A 22887-nucleotide genomic window follows, 5' to 3' on the forward strand; every position below is an offset into this window, starting at 1 on the left:
TTGTACGCCTGTGAGCCAATAGTCTCACGAGTGCGTTTCTTGCTTTAAGAGGACGAAGAAAAGAAAAGCAAAGAACAACACACGCGGCCTAACACAATCCCGATGATCCCATCCGATACAGGTACCGGGTGAAGGACCGGCAGGATGATCACGATCAACATTCACTACTCTACTCTGGGCGCTGTCTGTCAACCGGTACGGGATTAGATCAACTCCACCGAAACGGTTTGTGGGAGAGATGCTTTCACAGTGCACTGGACCGTGAAATGATCCAGCAGCTATTGTACGGCCCGGCCTTAATGTCTTCACACCGTACCGCCACCCCTACCAGAACGAGAAATTTCGCACCTCGGCATGCGGCGATGTGGCTAATTGGCCGATGATCTGTTGCTAGTGTCGGGGATTAAACAGATAAAGCGAGAGAGAGAGAGAGAGAGAGAGAGATAGAGAGAGAGAGAGAGAGAGAGAGAGAAGGAGAAAAATCATTTACACACTGTTTTTGAAGGGGTTTTACACACGTTTTGTTGCAAAAAGCGACAACTCTTTTAGAAAACGGGGAAAAAACGCCCGAAAAAGTGACAACGCATGCTTTGACAGGTGACGATCGTGAGAATTTCAACTGGTGGAAAGCGATGTTATGGTTCATTACTTCTAATCGAGCAAAACTTATCAATCCGTTTGAAACGTAATAAATCTTGTTCTTCAATTTTTTATTCTATGATGCTCTTGTTTATCGTTTCTATGTAGTGAGTAATGCATTATTCTTCAGGTGTGTCAGAATATTTATGTCAATTGGAAAGAACTATAAACATATTGGTTAATTAAAAAACTGGGTTTCAGAGACCAATAGTATTTCCCTATGAATCATTTAGTATTAAATATCTCAAATAGTTTGCACAATAAGTGAAGAAAACTTTGTTTGGTTGGTTTGGGGTCATGTTTTCCTGTTCGTATATATTTTATTTTCCGTCGCTCGTAACAGCAAATGAATTTAACTCCCTCCTCCCTCCCAGAGAACTGCAGAAGAGAAATTTTATCTAAATGAGATTTGAATTAAAGTTATGATATCACATCTGGTGGAAAGTCATTTGAGTAGTGTCAGCAATATAAATTAAAAGTAGAACATACATAACTTCCTACGTTCCAAATTCATCATCTAATCGAGAATCATTGTCGTGTGGTCTGCTAAAACAGATTTTGTGACAAATGTGACCCTCAGCTTGATAAGGTTCTAGGTGGGGTTTTCTCCGGTAGGGGTATTTCTTCTTTTTCATATTTGGCGCAACAATCATTAACCGGCCAGTCCAGTCAAGTCCTACCTATATTAGATATTGTAGGATATAAGAAATTTGATGGTGTACCTTCATTCATTGCGGTACAGTCGGATACAGCGTACATCATGAGCCGGATACATACAAGCTTTTAACCTATGAGTGGTGTATTATTAATTAAAATTATGACTTCACAACTATGCCTTGAGCAAGCCTTGGTGTACTAGCACTATAAGTAAAATTAACCGAAAAAATAGTATAATTACACATAACAAAACAACCTGCTTCGCATTAGGCAAATAAAATTAAATTTTTGCTAACATTTGCACACAAACGCTCGTCCAACTCGTCAATCCGAAACATCCCGAAACAAGTGAACAATCAATTCTTGGCCTTGCATATAAAGTACCCTTCAAACACGTTCCCCAGAATGTGTAGATTTTTATTAATTTGCTCAATACCAAACAATTTCCATCGCTCTTTTCGAAATAAAAAAAAATCTGATTCAAAAGTGCCCACTTTTACAGCTGTTCCCACTTTTTTTTTATTTGCCATTCCAGGATTAGAATAAAAGTAGGGAATGGCTTAATACCTGTGCGCTGCTTTTTTTCCGGGATGCGGGTTTCACCCCTTTTGCGAGACTGTGGTGCTCGAATCATAAATGTGTCGTGCGTTGTTTGTCCCCTTTTTAACTGCTCTCGGGATGAATGATCTCAATGGCACCACCGAAACACAATGGCATTTGGGAATTGTGCACAGGCACACACACGCACACGCACAGACTCAATAATCAATACACTCATCGTGGACCGTTCCTGGCGTGCGTGATTACATTGTTCTGCTACTTCAATTAAAATTCGAAATCCACACTCATAATAGTCGAGAAATTGGACGATTGGACAAGCTTGTTGACGCTTGGCGTTAACTTGTGTGTCACTGTTTTACCCGTACCCACCCACTCCACGGTTGTCAGGCCTTCGAGAAGTCTGTTCCGTTTCCGTGGGCATCAATGCCCTGTAGTAATCCCTGCCAAGCCGAGACCGAGTGGATCAGACGGATCAACGCCAGAGTGTCTGATCGGGTGAGAATGATTACCGGGAGCTCTGTGCGCCTACTTGAGCGAGCTATATAATATGGTCATTCACGGGCTAATTGGCAGTTAGTGACTGGTGTACCTTGGCGAAAAAACACAACGTAAAGATGAACTTCTCGGCGGCAGTTGCTGTGTTGTTGGCAGTGGTGTCCATTGCGCACGCCAATGTAGTTGGACGTGTTGCTGATGGCAGTGACGCCCGACGGGGTCAGTTCCCGTACCAGGTGGCAATGACGCTCAAGCGCCAAACCGTATGTGGTGGCGTTATGGTGCATGAACGCTTCTTCCTTACCGCTGCCCATTGCTTCTTCAAGGGTGAAACTCCGTGAGTCTGCAACACGTAGGTCAAAAGCAACCCGTTTCTTCTACTGGTTTTCTCCTTCTTTGTCATACAAATCAGACTTCCACTGGAGCAGCTGAACGTGTTCTACGGATCGGAAAAGCTCTTCTCCAACGGTCGGTACAATCGCGTCAAAACGGTACACTTCCACGAGCAGTACGATCACGGCACCAAGTACGATCTGGCGGTGGTCGAGGTAAAGCGCAAGTTTGATCTCACGTCCGCCTCCCGGCCGGTAGAGTTCGGACAGGAAGCGTTCGGTGAAAACTTGCTCGCCACCGTTACCGGCTACGGGCGCAACACGGTCGAGGGTAACATGGCATTCCGGCTGAAGTATGCCCAGCTTACCTCGCTGCCCGATTCCCAGTGCCGGGAAGCGATGGGAGAGGACTATTACGAAGGTGTCTTCTGTCTGGATACGAGTGCCGGAGCTGGATTCTGTTTGGTATGGATTATCAACCCCTTTTGCTCTCAACCCTCAAAGCATTCTCACTAAACTCTCCCACTATTTTCAATCTCTTGTCAGGGTGACTATGGTGGTCCGGCCGTGTTTGAGGACCGCCTGGTGGGCGTTGGCAGCTACACGGTTGGCGGCAAGTGTGAAGCCGGTCTGCCGGACGTGTTCGTCGATGTCGGGCACTTCAGCGAGTGGGTCCAGTCGGTACTCGAGGCAGAGCCAGCGGAAACACAGTGAACTCACTCATCATTTTGATAACCGTTTATTGATGTGTTTGTTTGCTCTTATCATGGACGAGGTCTAACATTATCATTCTTCCGAAACAGTTTGAGTTGCCTTTAAATAATATATGCATATATATGTCTTTATGTACACGGGTCGCTTCCTTCAATGTGTTTGTTCGATTATCCTTGGTATGTTGGTATATTGGCGCTACACTTCTTCCCTTGTCTAATCTGCCTTGATTTTGTGGAATGAATTCTCTTACTGGCTGGTTAAACATTACAATAAAACAAATAAACAAAAAAAACACATCCCTCGCTAACTTAAATCACGTATACGTACGATGCAGCACTTGTTGCTCCATCTTTTTCTAGACTATTTACAGCCCACCTAATCGTAATCTGTTATCGTCAGATTTTAATCTTTCCTCTATACCCCCGTTAACATATTGCATCGGTGCTACTGCGCCATCTTACTTCTCAACGATACACTCTTTGCTGGTGTTACTCCCAACGCTAATGTTAGAGTTGCTACCGCTGCTGCTGGAGCTGCTGCTGCTACTACTACTGCTACTGTTACTGCTGCTAAGAATGCTTGCGCCACTGTTCGTGCTGCTGTTGCTTGTGTTGTTAATGCCGACCGGCCCACCAACCATCGTCGGTTGCACGCTGGTTGGACTCTGCTTCGGGCTGTTCTGGGGGCTGATGCGTGTGTTGATGCTGAGATTCTGCGGATAGCCACCGAACAGATTGTTCAGCCCCATGTACTGCGACAGGATGGCGTGGAAGTTCGGGATCTTGTAGTTGGGCATTACGTTCGGATGAAGCAACCCGTGCGCGCCGGGCAGCAGCGAAGGATGCAGTCCAAAGTTCGGTGGCCAAAACTCGGTCGGAAGCGCTGGATGCGGTATGTTGTGCGTTAGCGGTAGCGCTAGTGGAAATTCAGGCATTCCTGTGACAAAACGGAAAGAGAAGAGAGAGTTTTGTTAATTACTATTGTCAGGATTGAACTGTGGCCTGTTGCACCTCTTAATCGGTTTATAATTGCGTGCTAATAAAAGGGTCAACCGAAGCGGTGATGAGTGACCACCTCGGTGACACTAATAGCTGTACATTTGATGTACCAAAACGATGACGGTACGGTGGCGTGTGTCTCGTTAGAGAGAGAGCAAAATAGATCGTTTTTATAATTACCTTGTTCGTGATGGAGGAAGGCAGATGTGTCCCGTCCCATGGCTTTCTCTCGTTTGCGCCACTTTGCACGACGATTCTGGAACCAAACCTGCGAATTGTGGGTGAGAAACAAAGGGAAACCCGATAAGACAATGGACAGCAACAAAATGACTAGTTTTAGGATATCCCGGACGTGGCCGCTAATGACCGGTTAGCGGGTGTCAACGCGTTTCGGACACCGGTCACGGCGATCGGGGCGAGATGTCAGCGAAACCTATTGCTTCATTATCGAGTGTTATGATCTCTCTAGACACACCTCGAGTGGCGCCTACCGAGAGACATCACTCTAGTCCGGTGTTGTCGCGCCCGCACGCTAATTGGCTGTGCGCTGTGCTACACTGAAATTGATCCAATTGATGGGACACCGATTACAATGGACGACCGGAACTGCGGGACCGGGAGCAAGCAGACGGTGACTAATTGACAATATCAGCAATTATTTCCATCAATTATCGGCACCAGGATGCGGCACGGTTCGCCAACTTTGAGCTCGGAACATATCGGAAACCGGATATGAGCTTCGGGACGAACGACCGGCAGACGCACCGGAAATGATGTGCCTGAGTGTGTCCTGAGCGCACTACGCAGTTGGTATTCATTATTAAAATGGACAAAAGTTCCACTTTGCGAGGGGACACGCAAATCTCCCAATTGTAAGCTGGGAATACCGTACATGGACAAACAGTCACTACTTCATCCTTTCCGGTACCCGCAAAGCAGATTTAGTACGATCGAAAGGAAAGATGTCAGCATCTTTTGGAATAAATGCAAGAATAAATTTCAGCTACAAACTACCGCTGCTTCGGGTTGAGCAGGGTAGACACTTTCAATAGTAACAGAAGCTTTCGGTCAGAACGGACCGAAGATATTCGCCTGCCGGATGCAGGTTGAAATTGGAGCAATTTTAAGAGCATTTCTGTCCCGGAAGATGCGGAATCAATCAAATTCTTCCAACCATTCACCAAAACCCACCGGCACCAGCCAAATTGATTGAGCATCCTTAACTGGTGAATGACACTCCACTCCCACCGAGCACGCAAGACATCTCTAACCGAATTCTTCCGGATGAGACGTTAAGCCTCCCGTACCTGGGAATGATGGAAGATGTTGTTAACACACAGGTAGTACCAGAGTAAATCGAATAGTATTTGCAATAGAGAGCGGTGGAACAAAAACAGGTAGCCGCAACACCGTCCTTCTTCTATCCAGCACCTCTTGTACCAATTGTGAAATAAAGGGGACCGAATTTCCGATTGGCCAGCATTGTGTTGTAAAGTGCTGCATTCGACCTGAATGTGTGTGGCCGGGACAATTTCTTTCCCCAATCGAATCGAAGGTGAACACAATCGAATCAATTTGTGCTCTGTCTGTGTGAGTGTGTGTGTGTGTGTGTGTGTGTGTGTGTGTGTATATGTGTGTGTGGTTGCATCCTTGTGCACTGTCGATTGGTTGTGGAAGAAATCTCTCACGAACGCACGCAACGAACGACACCCACGGGGGATCGAGATTCAAATCGTTGTAACGCACGTGTTTAGCAGCCACAGCAACGCAGTTAATTGGCCACACAATAGACCGATTAATGATGGTAATATCGCGCCTAATAAAACGGGGGACAGGCAAATTATACGGCTAGAGCGTGCGTTGCCCTAATTGAATTATTTCAAGTCGCGTGATCATCGGCGCGATTCAATCATGTAGCTTTTTGCGCGACGTTTCCGATGATATGATACAGTAGTGGAACAACACGATTGTAGCCTTGGAAACATTTTCACTTTGACACACACACACACCCTAACAATGATACAAAACCCAATAATTGAGTCCCAAATATGCAAATCACTTCCATTAAAACGATATTGTCCGTCCGGGACAATCCCAGACAGACGAACAAGTGCATGCCAACAATTAATTATGCATTCTTTTGGGCGCCTCCGCTATCAGGCCCTACCAATCGAACGGTCACTTATCGAACGTCCCGGCGCTGACAGCACAGGTCACTGTCGATAATACGATTAGCTTTCTTGCGGGGCAAAAGCAGATTTCGTAGCGTAAGAAGCCAGCAAACCGGTAGCCTTACCGACATAGCTTACGGCGAAATATGCACTTAACGCTGAACGCTGCGCCTGGATGGCACAGAGATGGGCGCGAGAAAATCTCCACCATCACGCTGGAGTTGGGAAAATTAATTAAAACGAACTTTGGCGCTAATTCTACTGGTGGGAAGCTCCTACACCTCACACCTCCGGTTCGAAGTCGATACGGTATGGCGACACATTTATTCACTTGATGATGATACTTCAATGATCTCTTCCATTAGCGGAGAGCGCTGATGCCTTTTGGGACACGCCGTATCTCACGACAAATAAAAAGGTACCCGCAAAGGGAGTGAAACATTACAGGAAAAATCACCATCGGTCGGGATCATGCCCGCCGGGTGACGCAATCGCTTGATTGGATATCGATTAAGGGCTGTTTTGGGGCCTGGAAGATGATAGGAAAGCAAACAGAAGGCCCTTTTAATATCCAGGTCTAGGGAATCGGGTAGGACTACACCGCCCCTACAGTTCTCGCTTCAGGTTGGCAAACTTTTGCTCCACCCATCAGTGCACAAAAGGAAATCTCCCATCCCTGGGAGGCAGGAGACAGGCCTGGGATAGGTCTTTATTATGCCGTGTGCGTGTCCAGGAGGGTTGATGCGCGTGATGTGTGTGCTAAGTTGATATTATTACATTAAAAGCAGATTATTGTTCCTGTTTGGATAGTGCTCTGGTTCGATGGTTCAGGCACATTTCCTTTTCTATTTCTCTTGACCTTTCACTTCAACCCGGAAGGATCGATTTTTTCGAAGCTTTAATACTTGCTTTTCTGCTCGCACGTACAGCAGCAGTATTGCACGCGTTATCTAGCAACAAACGTAATCCTCAGTGCCAGCATCAGAGATCAATCAGCAAATTTCGCATGAATAATCGGTGCCATTATTGTGCACTGCACCGCTCGTTCCACGTTTAAATAGCCCTTCAGATGAGTTTCCAAATGGAGTTTCCCGAACGGCAACGATCAACAATCACAAGCACTCTTCAAACACCCTCTTTTCTGAGCGAACCTTTTTACGCACACATAAACTCCCGAATAACAATAAAAATCCACCTTCAACACTGCCTGGGTCGCGAAAAAAGTTGCGCCATACCGTGTAGTACCGTCAACTCGCACAGCATGCAGGCACTTCTCTACCATTCATTGTCTACATCGCACTAGTCCTAGTCTGCTTCTCCTGTTTCGATGCAGTCAACAACTAAATTTCATCTTAATTCACCTTAAAATAGGATTGAGGATTAAATTAATTTTCCCGATTGAATTTCAACCCCTTTCTAGGGACCGTTGGGCCCGTTTTTCTTTCTACGGCAACTACGGTTGAGCACCACCATCAGTGCCAGCACCACGGTGGGACGAGCGGGCGAGAAGCAGTCAAAGAACAACAACAATGAAACGCTCATCTGGAACTTTTAGGGATGGAAGCACCGTAACCACTTCAAAGCAAAGGTTACCATAGTTATCGTAGTCGGTGTTGTCCTTGTTAGTTTCACTTCCTTTTGTCCACGCTAAAGTCGCAGTGTGAAATAGTGTGTCCAAACGATGTGATTGCTTGTGATAAGCGGTGAGGAAACAACTCTACATTCGTGCTTCTATTCCATATCCTGTGCCCCGGCATTGAAGGGGTCAATTTGTCACAACAACCAAAACTCAATCCCTGTTAACTTCCCACCAATCAAACTGGGCGGTGGTTTGTTTTTTGCAATCAAAACCTCCATTAAAAAAACATTCCAACTACAAAGTGAAACTCAATTTAACTAAGTCCTGATCTCGTTTCACCCTGCGCACAGTTGTACGAGCGTACAGTGTTACCCGCCGTGTGTCCCTTCTGGGAAAAGCTGGAACAGCACGAACGGAAACATCCCGATCGGCACATTTTTAAGCTCATTAAATCCGATGTCAGTGTTAAAAATTAACACATTAAATTGAGCCGGTCTCATGGTACAGTCGTCAACTCGTACGACTTAACAACATGCCCGTCATGGGTTCAAGCCCCGAATAGACCGTGCCGCCATACGTAGGACTGACTATCCTGCTATGGTAACAATAAGTCACTGAAAGCCAACCCCACAAGTGTGTTGGCAGGCCTTGACCGGCATCGGTTGTTGAGCCAAAGAAGAAGAAGAAGAAATCCGATGTAATTGACATCGTTTGATTTTTCGAGTTTTCAATGCTCAACAACAGGAAAAAGGGGGAAGAATCAAGGCAAGGGATCGGTGCCGGGCATTCAAATTGCCCACATGATGACGCCACCGCCGCTTACATCATGTTGTTACATTTCAATTAAACGTATTTTATCGTTTTCAGACATCCCTTACGCCTTCCTCCCCGGCACGGCACGTGTTTGGCAGAGGACGAGAGTGGAACGATTATCTATTGTTGGACCCATTGGTTCAGCACCCCTTGTTTCCAGCAGGAAAGAAACCGTTCGGCACCGTTCGTTCGTTCAGCGGCAGCTTCCAGCTCCAGGGAACTTAGGCGGCCGGAAAGTGAGCTAATGCATTCGCGTAATTCGCTCCATTCAGAGTTCGGCTGTGCGCACACGATCTCGCCGATATGACGCAACGGGCGTGAGAGAGCATAAACGTCGGATATCCGAGATGGAAGAAAATTAGCCCAAAACGCTGTAAACACAGTGTCCCAGCCAATGACGGAACGACGAAGCTGCTGAAAGCGAATGCGCCTGATTACACTGAGCCCTCGATAGAGCAGTCAACGAACTCACCAAGATGGGTATCCTTACGATGGGCGCCGACTGTCAGTTTTCCCGTTGCCCGCACGGTGGCTGGATGGGAAAATCTAAATTTAATAGCTCATAATTGCAATTAATGTTCTCCACAGCACGACAACCCTGCTGCTCGCTCGTGTAAATAGCCGGGACGAACAAGAAATGTCCTTGCCGCCTTTCACTGGCCCGTCCCGTGGCAGCATTCACACACATTCGCCGAGTCTGTAGCGTGATTTAATTAGCGCAGCTTTTCTACGAACCATTTCAGGTTCGACGAAGGAGAAATCTCGCTTCCCGGCCCGCTTGCGCCCTTTTCCCCGGTACCGATCTGGATGATTTAATTGAATGCAATTTTGCAACTGCAATTAGTCCATATCGTCGTACCCATCCGGATGGTACCTCATCAGAAGACGAGAGGCTTCCTCTGCTGTTTGTTAATGGGTCCATTTTACCATTTTAAACCATCACCCACTACTTACTGTCGGTGTGCCATTGTCGGTGCCATTGAGCGTAAGTTGAAAATTGTTGCCAATTACGCAAAACCTATCACGCCGACGCGACTCCCCCCCCGGCTGTCACTGACAGAACGGGTGGAAAAGCATGTAAATGGTATGTTTTTCCTTGGTTTTATTCCATTGACGCTGAGAATAAATTGCTCTTTCTCTCTCCCACTCTCTCTCTCTCTCTCTCTTGAATTGTTCCATTTCGTTCGGGATGGTTAAACAATACACACTTCCTGCTGTACTTCCCCGTTGCGCTAATGTGCCCAAAGGTTTAGACGTGATATTTAAATCGTCTCATACACACCTAAACAAGGACATGCAACCAATCAAGGTGTTTCATAATAATTGACGTGAAATCTCATCAAATTCTTAATGGTATCCTATTAAAATGACCCATTTGTCATGTCTGCGCCAAGAAAGCAAATGAAAAAAACGAAATGCGTACTCATTACCCGTAAGCCAAATGCGCGTCTCGAGCTTGTATTGTACGCACACCAAATCACCACTCACCAAGCGAGATGGCGGGCATGGATAATGGAAATTTATGTGCGGTTGACTGGCGCGGACAAATACGTCTTTATTTGCAGCTACCGCTACCGGGGGTTTTCTTTCCACCAACGGGCACAGCCTAGGGGGAAGCGGGAAGTGGATAGTTTTCCACTAATTAGCGAACAAATTTATGCTAATCGCAGTCACACAGGGGAACACGGGGCGCTCCCGTTCGCGTTCCAGACCCTAATAAATCATGTTCTCACATTACCATTACAACACATCGCGAACGCACATACACACACACACACACACACACACACACACACACACACACACACACACACACACACACACACACACACACACACACACACAAATACGCTAGCAAGCAATGCTATAGCCCTTGTGAGAAAACGTCAAATGTCAAATAGGAGTGTTTTTCCCAAAGCGACCAAAAAGGGAAGCGGAACTACCAATCGGAAAGAAAAGGTGAGGTGGAACCGGGTGATGTGAAAAATGTTTATTATAAGTTTATTAAAAGCGATTAATACCGAAATCCAGTCACAATGGGTCTGTACACGGTCAGCGACACGCTCGGTACGCTCATTATCCCTCTTTTGCAGCGAGAGAGGAAAAGAGAGGGAAGGGAAATGTGTAAATCTGGCTGTTGATGTCGATTCACCCAAGAGGGGTTGACAAATCTATCCGTATAAGCCACATACACACACACCGGGGTTTGTTACGCTCTATCCGGACGGTTTCAATTACACAGCGACGCAGCGATTCCCGGTCTGCGCTTTGCATTGCGCACGGGATTAACTGCCTGAATTGTGCCCGAAAAATGCAACGTCCCCCAGCAAGGTGACATTGTGCAGGAAATATACATTTCCTTCCCTAAGCTTTTCCCCGGTCCACGCATTCCAGTTCGTTGCTCGTGTACACAGTCGCCGCGTCCGAAGCGCGCACGGAAGCGATCGTGGCGGATTCGCGCAGCGCACAGGACCGATTCACGCCACCGAGTTCGCGTTACGCCACGTTGCAAAAGGGCAAACAAACGGCGCCACGATGGTGATACGCAGGGGAGATGCGTATATATTTCACGTAATAAAAACTGAAGCAACAGAACGTAAAGAGCACAACTGTTTGCCCTAAACCGAAGGACATTAGGAGGTGAGTATATGTGTCTCTGTGACCTGTTTCGTTTGGAACCGCAAATCCTTTTCTTATTCCGTTTTTTTTTCAATTGCAGTGCAACAAAACAGAGCAATTGTAATTTGAGGTTTCAAGCACAATTATCACATTACAAAACCTCGGCGAAACCGGTGTAATGTAAACCCAACACCCAACACCAAGCGTTGGGAAATTCCCTTGGATTCAGTCTATAAAAATGTTCCAATTTAAATTCGCAATTTACGGCCGGCGGCATATTTACATAAATTCCTGTTTGCATTTGCACCATCACCAAGCGCACCGGAATGGAAGGGGGAAGGGGGCTGTTGTTTTCCCCCTAGCCGCTTCAGGGCACACACGACGCACACCTTGAAAAGCCATTAACCGTGCCGCGTAATGAGATTTACACTTTTGGGCGATTGTTTGGAAAAACCCACGACACCACAAATCGTTCCACACATTCCACGTGCGCCGCACTAGTCGTCTATTTCATATTTCCATTAGTGATTGGTTATACAACTCGATAGAAGTAGATTCGCAGCGACCGGAATTTGCACCATGCACACCTTTTCGCTAGTTGAGTAGGGGAAATAGGGGCGAATTTTCTTGACCTACCTGTACACGAGCTTCGCTAAGGTCTAACCGCATCGCCAGCTCCTCCCTGGTGAACACATCCGGATATTGCGTCTTTTCGAACGCCCGCTCCAACTGGTGCAGCTGGTAGGTGGTAAACGTTGTCCGAGATCTAACCGAGAACGGGGAATACAAAGACGGGAACGATCAAGCATTTGTTCGGCAAATTCTACACAACAACCTCACAGACAACTTACCTTCGAATCTTTCTCGGACGGCCCATATCGTTCGGATCGTTATCCATCGGATCGATATCACCCATGATCGGCAGCTCGTCATCGTTGTCCACATCAACGCCATTATCGTGCACCTCCACAGGGGAGCCTTCTCGTTTGAGCGAATTTTCATGATCTGCGTAGCAAAATATAAACAAATAAAAATTAGACACTCATGACACACACACACAAACAAACGTTTTAATCCCCTCTATGGATAAAATTCATACATGTGCCCCGAAAAAAGTGCAATTTCCTATCGTTTATTTTGCGGCCGAAACATCACAAATTTGTACGTTGGTGGTATAGGGAACAGCTTAGCCTGCGGCAATAGGCAAAAATAATCTAACGAAAAAATACGGTTCAAAATGAGTTTCTACCAACGAGATGCGCAAAAAAGCCTCTGGTTCATGGTGTAGGGAAAAAAGGATACATATAGATCGGACAGACACACGTTTCTGGGGACGCTTAAAATAAAACAATCAGAAAGCAAGAATACGCCTGTTCCCGAGCACGAAACACCGCTTACCGGGGTCCGAGCTTGTACCGGTCCAATGTGTACGTGTTCCCCGGGACCGGGACGAATGAATGCACCAATTAAATAATCATCATCCTTTCCCAAAGCGGTTCACCCAAAAAGAAAGGACTAAAAAGGGAGCAAGAAACGGCCATTGGCTGTATGGTGGACCGACTGGTGGACATTTCTGTCATTGCCTTGTGCGTTGTGGGTCGGATGGAGAACTGTTCGTTTCGAGCATCCTTAATCCTTTCGATATGCTTTTCTCATTGCTCTCGATTTTCATTGCACACTTTTTTCTGGTTTGGTTTGTTTTGCTTTGTTTCTTTGCAGCGCTGGTGGGTACAGTTTTTCGAGTCTGGAGTTTAATTTTTTGCAACTCTCCGCAACCTGCCCGCAATTGGCCAATCAAATGAAAACCGAACGAAAGCGAGCTGGATCCACGCGTTGGTACCGATGGTTTACCCATCCCTCACGGGAGGCTTTTCGTGGTTCGTATATGGGCGATTTATTATTTCCTCGAGCCATTTTTCGTACCGGATGTGAATTGAAAGAGCCGGCCCCATCCTGGGATGTGCTGTGCGTTGGATTTAATTTTGTCGTTTCTTCATCGAGTTTTTGACAATTTTCTGGCGCTTTTATGGACAACCGGAATATGCTGTGTGTGTTTGAGTATGTGTAGTGTTTTTTTTTTAAATCGGCTCAAGTTGTCGATGGTAACCCAACTCAGGAAAGCAAATGGTAGTTTATATACAGTGCTACAAGCTGCCTTGGTGAATGCATTCGATTGAAAATGAAAGCAATTGATATATAAATGAATTCTTTTGAATTCAGAACAAACCATCAACAATACAAAAAAGTTTGATATTATAGCAGTTTAAAGAAGATAATACCTTTTCGGGATATATTGCCTTATTATTCATTTCAAAGAACCATATTAAGTGCAAAACAAACACTTCAACTCAAATTGGTCGTATTAGCCACATTATACCAGTTATACGCCACATAAAACCTTTTAAACTCGTGCAAATTCAATAGTTAAAAGCGCATCACATCACAAGGCCGTAACCTCCCTCGCAAGCGCGTCTGTAAACAACAGAATTATGCTCAACAAGCGACGAACGCAAAAGCCAAACAGCAAAACTGCACGGCAAATAATAATGCAAACTACCCCGTTCCCCCACTTTCATTTGGTCCAACTCAGGAGCCGTGTGGGCCTGCGATTTTTATTAACAATAAACCGCTTAACAACTCGTGCAAACACTGTTGTTGTCAACATGCTCAAGAGCTGGCTATGGGGATCCATCCAGATCCAGTACCGCGAGAGACAGCAGAGGGGTAAATGTCACAACAAAAACCGTGGACCGTTTTCCATCCCACACTCCCGGGATTCAACATTATCCTTCAAACAACCAATCGACAACATTATCGTCCTCATCATCATCATCATCGACAGCAATTCGAGGACATAATTTTCGTCCCCTTGGGTTCCGGAAGGCTGGCCGAACGATGAACCCCGAATGCGTTCGCTGGCGAGCCCTAATTGTGAGTATATTAAAATTCACCACCTCCTGGAAGCGCTTCAGAGCAGATGGGGTGACAGCATATATTCCAAACGGCACACAAAAGCCTAAAAACCCGGTGGGAGGTAATGAAACCGACATTAACGATGTTCGCTGCGCAGGGAGTAAAACAGGCATTAAACAGGAACCAGCAAACAACGTCCCTTAGCAAGGTTGAATAATAAAAAAGGTAAGTTTGTGCAACGTTATAATTCAATCAGACTTTTTTTAAGCATGTTTCGAGAATATTCATACGCAAAACTCAATTTCCATGCTCGGTTTGGTGTGCAATTTCCGCACCAGCACCACCAATTCTTTTAGAACGCACAAGTGAGCTCTCCTGGTGCGATCACTTTGCGTGAACCCGGAAATGGACAAACATGTTTCGCTTTGTGTAGTGTTTTCACCCGTAACGCAACGAGTTAAGTGAAATCGACTTTCCGGGCATCTTTTTTCGCCCAGAATACCTTTTTGCAACCGTTTGACAATATCAAACGCTTTCAGACATCGATCTTTGTGACAGTGGGTAGGATCAAACGAATCCGAATGTGCCGTCATCGATGTGTTATGCTATCTCATTGATAGGAACGGGAATTTTCCCGGAATTTTTGCACAATTAATTGAGAGAGAGAGAGAGAGAGAGAGAGAGAGAGAGAGAGAGAGAGAGAGAGTGAGAGAGAGACAAAATCAAATGAATAAACATAGATGCCTCGTCAGTTTCCTCCAACACCCCCAAAGTGGCATCTATTTTCAGCACTCGCCATCCTGCTTGTCAGAATCCCCACGAAGGAAGCGGTTTCATTGAAGCTTCCCTCCACCACAACACACGCTTGAAGTTAACATACACGCCAGGTTGACAAATAAATCTCGTCACCACAGACCAATTAACCAGTGCCGACGTGTGCGTTGTTTGTGTACCGTGAGCTCCAATTATGCACCGAAGGAAGAGAAATCAATCAAACCGTTTGATGGTAAAATGCTTGGAAACGGTTTGGGGAAAAACACATTCTGCGAGGGAGTGAACGTCATCATGGCAAAAGGTTAAAGGTAAAAAGTGTATCTCGTCCTGCAATGGTTGGTTGTTAACACCTTTCCGCAGCAAACCTCAAACGACAGCTATCGTAAGACTTTACTTTATGGTTTGTTTGGTAAAGTAATCACGTCAAATCTGGACCTGAAACATATAGTCTAAAAGGGTTGCTGCGTTTCGTAAAATGAGTTCGGAATACCTTCCTTGTCTCTGGAGTTTCCATGGGGTTGGAAAGGGGCACCAGCACGAGAATAATAACCACAAAATCCTAATTAATCCACGCATCCTAACATCCCATCGAGTACTCAACCCAACAGGTACTCGGAAGCACCGCTGAGGTACTCTTGGTTTAACACGTCCTGGGATTTTTGTGCGTCAAATAAGAGAACAGCTAGCAAAAGGATATACTGCTGCTGATACTTCTATTGCTGGAGCCAGTGGACCATTCCGTCCCGAATGTCGGCGTCTAAGTCGCAACAATAACAACGAATGTGTATTGCCACCGGTAAGCTGTACTAGACGATTATGCTCTAACCTGGGTTCCCTGTGTTTATCCTTCTTTATCCCAGATATGTCCAGGTAGTTGATTAGCTTGAAAGTGTTTTATGGCCCTCTTCACGACTTTCACGAGCAACGAGTGTGTGGTCAGGGCAGGACAGTTGGGTAACCGATTTGAACTCATTCGTCATAATTTGGCTCAGGATGCTGGGGCGTCATTTATGATGGGAAATGAAACCACGAAGTTTGAGAACAGGAAACATATTTATTGCAATTCAAAACAGGAAGATCTGAATTTATGACAGGAAAGTCCACCTAGTTCCTCATGCTGGCTCCACAAACAAATGTTCGGGCACACACGGATCTTCGGAAATTATGTATTGATCGATTTTCTGTTTTGTTTCCGGTTTCCGAAGCCTTTATTATGATAATACGTCTCTAATAGAACCAGCGTGAGGTATCGAAACAAAGACATTATATTGCGATTATTTCTAGAAATAGATTGATTTGTTATATCTAAGGACCCCAAAATAACACTCCCACCTATCCATTAAAACGTAAACAGTTACAAATGATTTGATTATTGTGTTCCTCACAAAGCAAACGAAGAAATTATTCCCTCCATCGATAATGAACATCTGCACATTGAAAAAATGAGGCACATATTATTCATCATCTCCTGTTGGTTCCATCCACACTCTCCAATATCCTGTCCGGCACTGAAAAACACTAATGATGTTCAATAAAACATCCCAAAACAACAACAAAACACGATGGAAAACCTGGGGTTCCTGGCTGTTAGTTACTCGGCTGGTGTTTTTCCCCTTGCGTTCAAGAACAACAAAAAACACAGGTGTGCTGTGGTGTTTGATCGTGTCACTACTCCCTCACCCGCAAACTAACATCCCTATGCTCGTTCCCATACACAGTGTAAACGACTCATGTGAATGTCTCATTTGCGTTCGAGTCGCGTTCGATAGGGGGAAAAACACAAAGCCTAAACCCATGTTCCAATTTTCCAAAAGGACCCAAAACATTCTACATTGCCAGCTCGGCAGGTGACGAGCAAAACTTTCCGCGGGCTCCATCCCCCCCGATAATTCGTTGCTGTGTCACCGTCTATTAACCTTCGCCCACCTTTCGCGTAGCTCGTCCTTTGGGTTATGACATTAATTGATTTATTAGATTATCGATACTCAATTACCCGCCGGGGGAAAGGAGGCCAAATGGTACGATTCCCACCGATACCGGCTGGTTAGGGAAATACTTGGTTAGGGAAATACCAAGTTGTGATCGCTCTAAGACACGCAATAAAATCGCGGGGACCCCTGTTCGCAAGCACCGCGTCCGATAAGGGTAGATTTGAAGGTGTGCCTTAAAGAAGAGTTACATACCAGGGCTGCTGTTGTTGTTGTTGTTAATCGTAAGACTGTTGTTATTGTTGTTGGGGCCGCTAGTCCTTCGCGTATGGTGGTGGTTCCCCAGTATCTGATCTATGCTGTAGACGGCACGCGGTTTCGAAATCGCGCTGCTCTGGGGCGGTGCGCGAATGACCCGTTCGGCGTGCACGGCTCCTGACATCATTTTCAACATTGAGTCAATGATTTGTGCAAATGTGGCTTTACTACACTTTTGGTTAGTTTTGTTATCACTGTTTTTTTTTTTCTTTTATTTTTTCACTGTTCACTGTTCACTGCTTTCGAAGCTGAGTCTGTTATAAGAGTTTGAGCTTAATTTCTGTTTCTTGAGTCACTTTGTCACTTTGAACACACTTTTTATTCAGCACAGTCACAAAACACTAGATCACTTTATTTCAACACTCAACAGCACATACCGCCTTAATTTCCATTTAAGTTTGTGTTTGATTAATTTTTAACGCCACAATCACATCCAACACAAGGACACACACACCGTTACGATCGTTTAGACACGGACTCGTAATAAAATCCTGCATACACTTCCAGAGAATCGCTCCTGCCCGTGATGTGATCTACTCGAATGACTGCCTAGCAATGAACATGGTACCGTCCCGACCGTCGAATAAATATTAAAAACATTCAAAATACAGTTTTCCTTCCCTGTCAGCGCTGCTACACATACACGCTGGAAACCTGTGCTTTACTGTGGGACTTACCCTCCTGTAGAGACACACACAAACACACATACATCTATTCAGGCTATTTGGTTTACTGTCTAGTGCGCATGCTATGGCAGAGCGAGGAGGAAAATCGGATGGAAAAGAGAGGGCTGATACAGCGAAAAATAGGGGTAGGTTTTCATTTCGAAGGGTGCCATCGTGCGGCTGTGTAGAACTGGTGTCGTCTCGTTTGCACCTACCAGCCATAGGACGGGTAGGATGGTGAAAACCATCAACACCCGCAGTCGTTCCCGTTCATTCATCCGCTCCTTCTTACCTTTGGCTGTCGACCGGGGCGAATGTTGACATGGCGACGCTCGGGGATCGTTTGTGTGGAGGGGGTCATCAGCGCATCTTCGAAGACGCGTGTGATTGGAAGGCACTGTCTCCGTTGAACGGACTGCCATCGAAGTGGTGGAGGAGGAGGAGGTCACACAAAACAACAAGTGTAGGTATGGGAGTGTGTGTGTGTGTGTGTTTGTGTGAGTGTGTACTGAAGCTAATGTTAAACTAATAGGCCTTGCGTAGGTTTGCAATTGTTATAACAAATGAGACATAATTAAAGGCATTGCTTTTATCTAATTTGATAGCTGTTATTGCAAACATGGTTTAATTGTACTTACAATGACATTTTTAATTTCAAACATTTCTTCAACGTTGAATTGCTATGAGGATAGTCAAATTATAAACAGTTAATTAAAGATAACATTGTTTAGATAAAGCTTAGAGCCTCTTTTAACGGTTAGACATTTTTGAACGGATTAAATTTGTTCACGAGGTATTCAATCAAGCTAATTGCACATTTAACTTATACATCGTCAATTTCCCTCGCACCATTACCTCTCCACTGCTAATTGTAATTTAATTGACGTATGTTAAACACCTGCATGAAAACTAACAATCTATTGCAATGTCCACTAGCTAGAGTGAAACAATCATTACCTTATTGTTTAAACATTAGCTAGCAAATTAAATTCACAGAGTTCCACAAATAACCGTGTGAGTGTGCAACAACATCCATTGAGAAGATTGTAAAGTTTCCAGCAATTAGTAATCGAAACTATACCCCGCAACGAGGTACATCTTCCTTCTTCTCGAATTTTGCGAGAAAAATTAGGAAAAGATGACCAAACCGATTCAAAAACTATCTCTACTCGAGGGAAAAAGGGGGCGTGCAACGAGAACGTCCTCTTCCAACAGCTTGGTTAAAAAAAGGGTTACAAATTAGTGGGGTAGACGAGATGCCTCGCGTGTACCTTCGCGAACTTCGCCGATGGTACCGTGTCATAGTGCTGCTTCATTCATCAAAACTCACCTCAGCTTCCCTACTTGCGGGGTATCAGTTTAGCTACCCGTACCAAAGTTGATCCCGTGAAATCCCCACTTAAATTTCGACCTGTCTGAACAGGCACCCAGATTCATCCTTGCCGTTTGCTTCCATTCAAGCAGCACATTTCCCTCGACTAGTCACTGGATGTCGCGACCAAGGCCAATCCCCGGGACCAGACGGACGAAATGAACGTAATGTGCGCCGCGCCCGAGAAGCGGAAACGGTTATCTACTGACCAGCGTTAGCTAGCCAGCAACAGCTCAACCCTTCTCACCTGGTTCACAGCCAGTGTCCCTTGATGGCAGATCTGGGGGGAAAGCGGGTCAAAACAAAAAGATTACAACTATTTAGACCAGAAGGCACCGAAAAGTCCAAACAAAAGTTCTGGCTGCAGGACCACCAAGAACTCCAAGAACCAAGAACTCCTCCTCAACGTTTCTGCATCACTTTTTGTGGCTGTGCGTGCATGTGTATGAGTGTGGGAGAGATGCCAAAGGTACCGAGGAGCGGTCGGTAAGGAAAGTTTTACGACCGTGCTTATCCGGAGGTTTTGTTGTTCCTTCCGTCGATCCATGATGATCCGTCGATCGATGGGCGCGTCCAGCGTACAACCCCCGGGGTAGGGCACACTCACGGCCTACATAATCACGGGTAAAAGGGTCCAAACATTCAGATTCATTCACAAACTTTACTTCTTCTGGTACGAAATTGTTCAACGCCTCGTCCATCATCATGGAAAGCAATCGTGCCCAACCATAATATGGCCGTTTCTGACCCGAAGGCTTTTTAATTCATCCATCAACCACCATTGCCACCACTACAACGGGTTAATCCTTTGTTTTCATTGGTGCGAAAAAGTTTACCATGCTTGCAGCAGAACAGAACTGATCCCGTTCGAATGCGTTCACTGTTGAGGGGGTAGGGGAGAAAGCACTTCCTGCTTAACTTGCAATCCCAGACCGTCAGCGATGGCAAAATGGTCAGCCGTCATCGAGACAGGAAAAAACCCATCCCACAAGGAAAGGATCACTCTCCCTCTGGTACTGGGTGTCACTAATGATAAGACTAATAATGATCTTCTCTCCAAAGTTCGTGCCCTGCAATCGGATTAATTTGCATTGTTTTGGCAAAGCAGCGTTAGCTTGCGGTTAGTAAAGGGGTAAAGCCCGTAACCACTCCGCTTGCAGCTGCAATCAGTAAAGGGATACTTTTTTCTGCGAGGTCTTAAGAAAAGTCACATCATGGCCCTATCTGTGGCAGCAAAAGGTAGACATTAGCGTTAACTTTCCCTTGTCTCCAATATCCTTGCTAGTTTGTGGAGGGGTAAGACACTCGGCGACTTCGCGCGACATGCGCAGATCGATGCTGGGCTTTGATTGGATGGCGTGAAGAATGCTGATATGGCACTGAAGGGGCATGGTATTTGTATTCGATGCACACTAACACCATTGCTAACATCAAGAGAGCGACACCGATCAGCTGGTGTTAATGTTAATAGATGCAATTTATCGAGCGAAACGGGATAGTTTACTTTGCGATGCTAATACAATATGGCTTGCATCGTTATCTGGTTGAGCAGATTCATTCTAGTTATACTGTTTTGATGTTGCACGATAGTGTGTTGAACGAATAGAAGCTTCTTTGGTTTCGTGATTGTTAATGATTAATTTATTACTTACGGCATCCTGTATAACGAATTACTTTAAAGGCATGTGTAACGTATATTCTTCCTAGAAATCATGTTTTCTGGATTGTAATATACCATTTTCTCAATAATTTTTGAACGGTGGGTACAGTTTTAAGACGAATTGAATTTTCAGAATAATTTGCATACCTTCGTCTTCTGCTTTGGCTCAACAACCGTTGTCGGCCAAAGCCTACCACTTGTGGGCTTGGCTTTCAGCTACTTATTGATTTCCTCCCATAGCAGGATAGTCAGACCTACATATGACAGCACGGTCCATTCGGGACTTGAACCTATGACGGGCATGTTCTTAAGTCGTACAAGTTGACGACTGTACCATAAGACCGGTCAATTGTACATACCAATTATATTAATTTTTTTGTGATCATTTTTTCTTACATCAACAACAATGGGATTATTATAACTTTATTCATTGACACTTACTTTCAGCCATTTAAAAATAAAACAGTTCGATCAAGCTGAATTTCATTCAAACCAGGCGCTAAATACCATTGACAAAAGGGAAGGAAAGCAATTAAACCTGATAATTGCAACTATCGCACCACATTTTAATCATATTTCATTTAGCGATCGCGTCTGTAACTCAAACACAATCTCCTTTATCAATAACGCTACCTCCCACAATTATCACTTATTCGATTTTGACTTCCCGACCCCAGACTCGGCCACTCTTACCTCCATTTTATTGCCAATCCCCAATCCCATCCTCCAGCCAACACTTTAAAGGGTGCTCCCCCTCACCACGATCCTCGCACTCAAACGGTCTTAAAAGGCAATCAACTTTTCAATCACAATCATCGAAAATCGCGAACAAATCTTCAATTTCCTTTCTCTGCCGGCTGCCCATTCCAGCAAATGCTGTTGTTTCTTTCCCCTCCATTCCTCCTGGGAGGGGGGGGGGAACCTTGCCAAGCATCTATTCCTTCCTTTATCTGCCATTGTTAAAAAACGATGGAAAAAAGCACACAAAATGTTACCACCGCCTCCAGTATGAGTGAAACGCAGTCTCTCGGTGCTCCACAGCGGCCTGGGTCCGAGTCAGATCCCTGCATTTGGCCGTAGTCGAATCGATAGAAACGATTGGGAAAATAAAAAAATATATCATGAGACTGAGAGGAACAAAAAAAGCTCCTCCACCCGAATCCCTAAATGACGACCGTTTGCCATCACTTGACTGAGATGGAAAGTAGCGCGCCCGCATAGTGCCGTGGCGTACGTCTCAGCCAGACCTGTTGTTGGTTCCTTTTTATTTGCCTTCCCTACAATCGCGTGATACATACATTTCGATGACAGTAAGGATGGAGGATGGATCAGTGCCAATTCACTGGTGGCCGAGACGGTGGGTGAAGCGACGGAGAGCGCAGAGACCGATTCCTGGGACCTGGGATGGCCCCCGTTGAGGACGATTACGCGACCGGAAAAGTGCCGTCAATCGAGGGTAATATGGAGGACACCGGTGGGGTGAGGTGGAGTGTGGGATGCAGCTTACCCCCGCGATAGGAGATGAGCAATAATCGGTCCACTTATGCCATCGAATGCCAGCACACGAGCGCACACGTCAAATCGGAAGTGGTGTGTGCGCACAACGGTGTGAAAATCGAATGGAAAACGCAATAAGATAGGGCAGCAAAGAACGTGTGTGCGTGTGTGTGTCTGTGTGT

At 45.4% G+C, this 22887-nt stretch overlaps 2 protein-coding genes across 2 annotated transcripts; one reads left to right on the top strand and one right to left on the bottom strand.

Annotated features, from left to right (window-relative positions):
• Positions 1-2331: 2331 nt before the first annotated feature.
• On the top strand, positions 2332-3492 carry LOC121594342 (serine protease SP24D-like). The gene is made up of 3 exons (XM_041917497.1): positions 2332-2689; positions 2765-3149; positions 3231-3492. The coding sequence occupies exons 1-3, from the start codon at positions 2472-2474 to the stop codon at positions 3396-3398; spliced, it is 771 nt and encodes a 256-aa protein (XP_041773431.1). The 5' UTR covers positions 2332-2471; the 3' UTR covers positions 3399-3492.
• LOC121594340 (paired box protein Pax-6) lies at positions 3410-18078 on the bottom strand. Its single transcript, XM_041917496.1, has 5 exons — positions 17449-18078; positions 12430-12583; positions 12215-12344; positions 4577-4664; positions 3410-4334 (listed from the first exon to the last, which is right to left on the bottom strand). The coding sequence occupies exons 1-5, from the start codon at positions 17645-17647 to the stop codon at positions 3856-3858; spliced, it is 1050 nt and encodes a 349-aa protein (XP_041773430.1). The 5' UTR covers positions 17648-18078; the 3' UTR covers positions 3410-3855.
• Positions 18079-22887: the final 4809 nt, after the last annotated feature.

Source organism: Anopheles merus, chromosome 2L (genome assembly GCF_017562075.2).
Source record: "Anopheles merus strain MAF chromosome 2L, AmerM5.1, whole genome shotgun sequence".
Classification (NCBI taxonomy): domain Eukaryota; kingdom Metazoa; phylum Arthropoda; class Insecta; order Diptera; family Culicidae; genus Anopheles; species Anopheles merus.

What these genes read in the sequence shown, in the direction of transcription:
- LOC121594340 (XM_041917496.1), bottom strand. Translation starts at nt 17,647, where the DNA reads ATGTTGAAAATGATGTCAGGAGCCGTGCACGCCGAACGGGTCATTCGC. An exon ending in CAACAACAACAGCAGCCCTG is followed by an intron (nt 12,584 to 17,448) that starts GTATGTAACTCT and finishes TTTGCTACGCAG; the next exon opens with ATCATGAAAATTCGCTCAAA. An exon ending in CGTCCGAGAAAGATTCGAAG is followed by an intron (nt 12,345 to 12,429) that starts GTAAGTTGTCTG and finishes GTTCTCGGTTAG; the next exon opens with ATCTCGGACAACGTTTACCA.
- LOC121594342 (XM_041917497.1), top strand. Translation starts at nt 2,472, where the DNA reads ATGAACTTCTCGGCGGCAGTTGCTGTGTTGTTGGCAGTGGTGTCCATT. An exon ending in TTCTTCAAGGGTGAAACTCC is followed by an intron (nt 2,690 to 2,764) that starts GTGAGTCTGCAA and finishes CATACAAATCAG; the next exon opens with ACTTCCACTGGAGCAGCTGA. An exon ending in CCGGAGCTGGATTCTGTTTG is followed by an intron (nt 3,150 to 3,230) that starts GTATGGATTATC and finishes ATCTCTTGTCAG; the next exon opens with GGTGACTATGGTGGTCCGGC.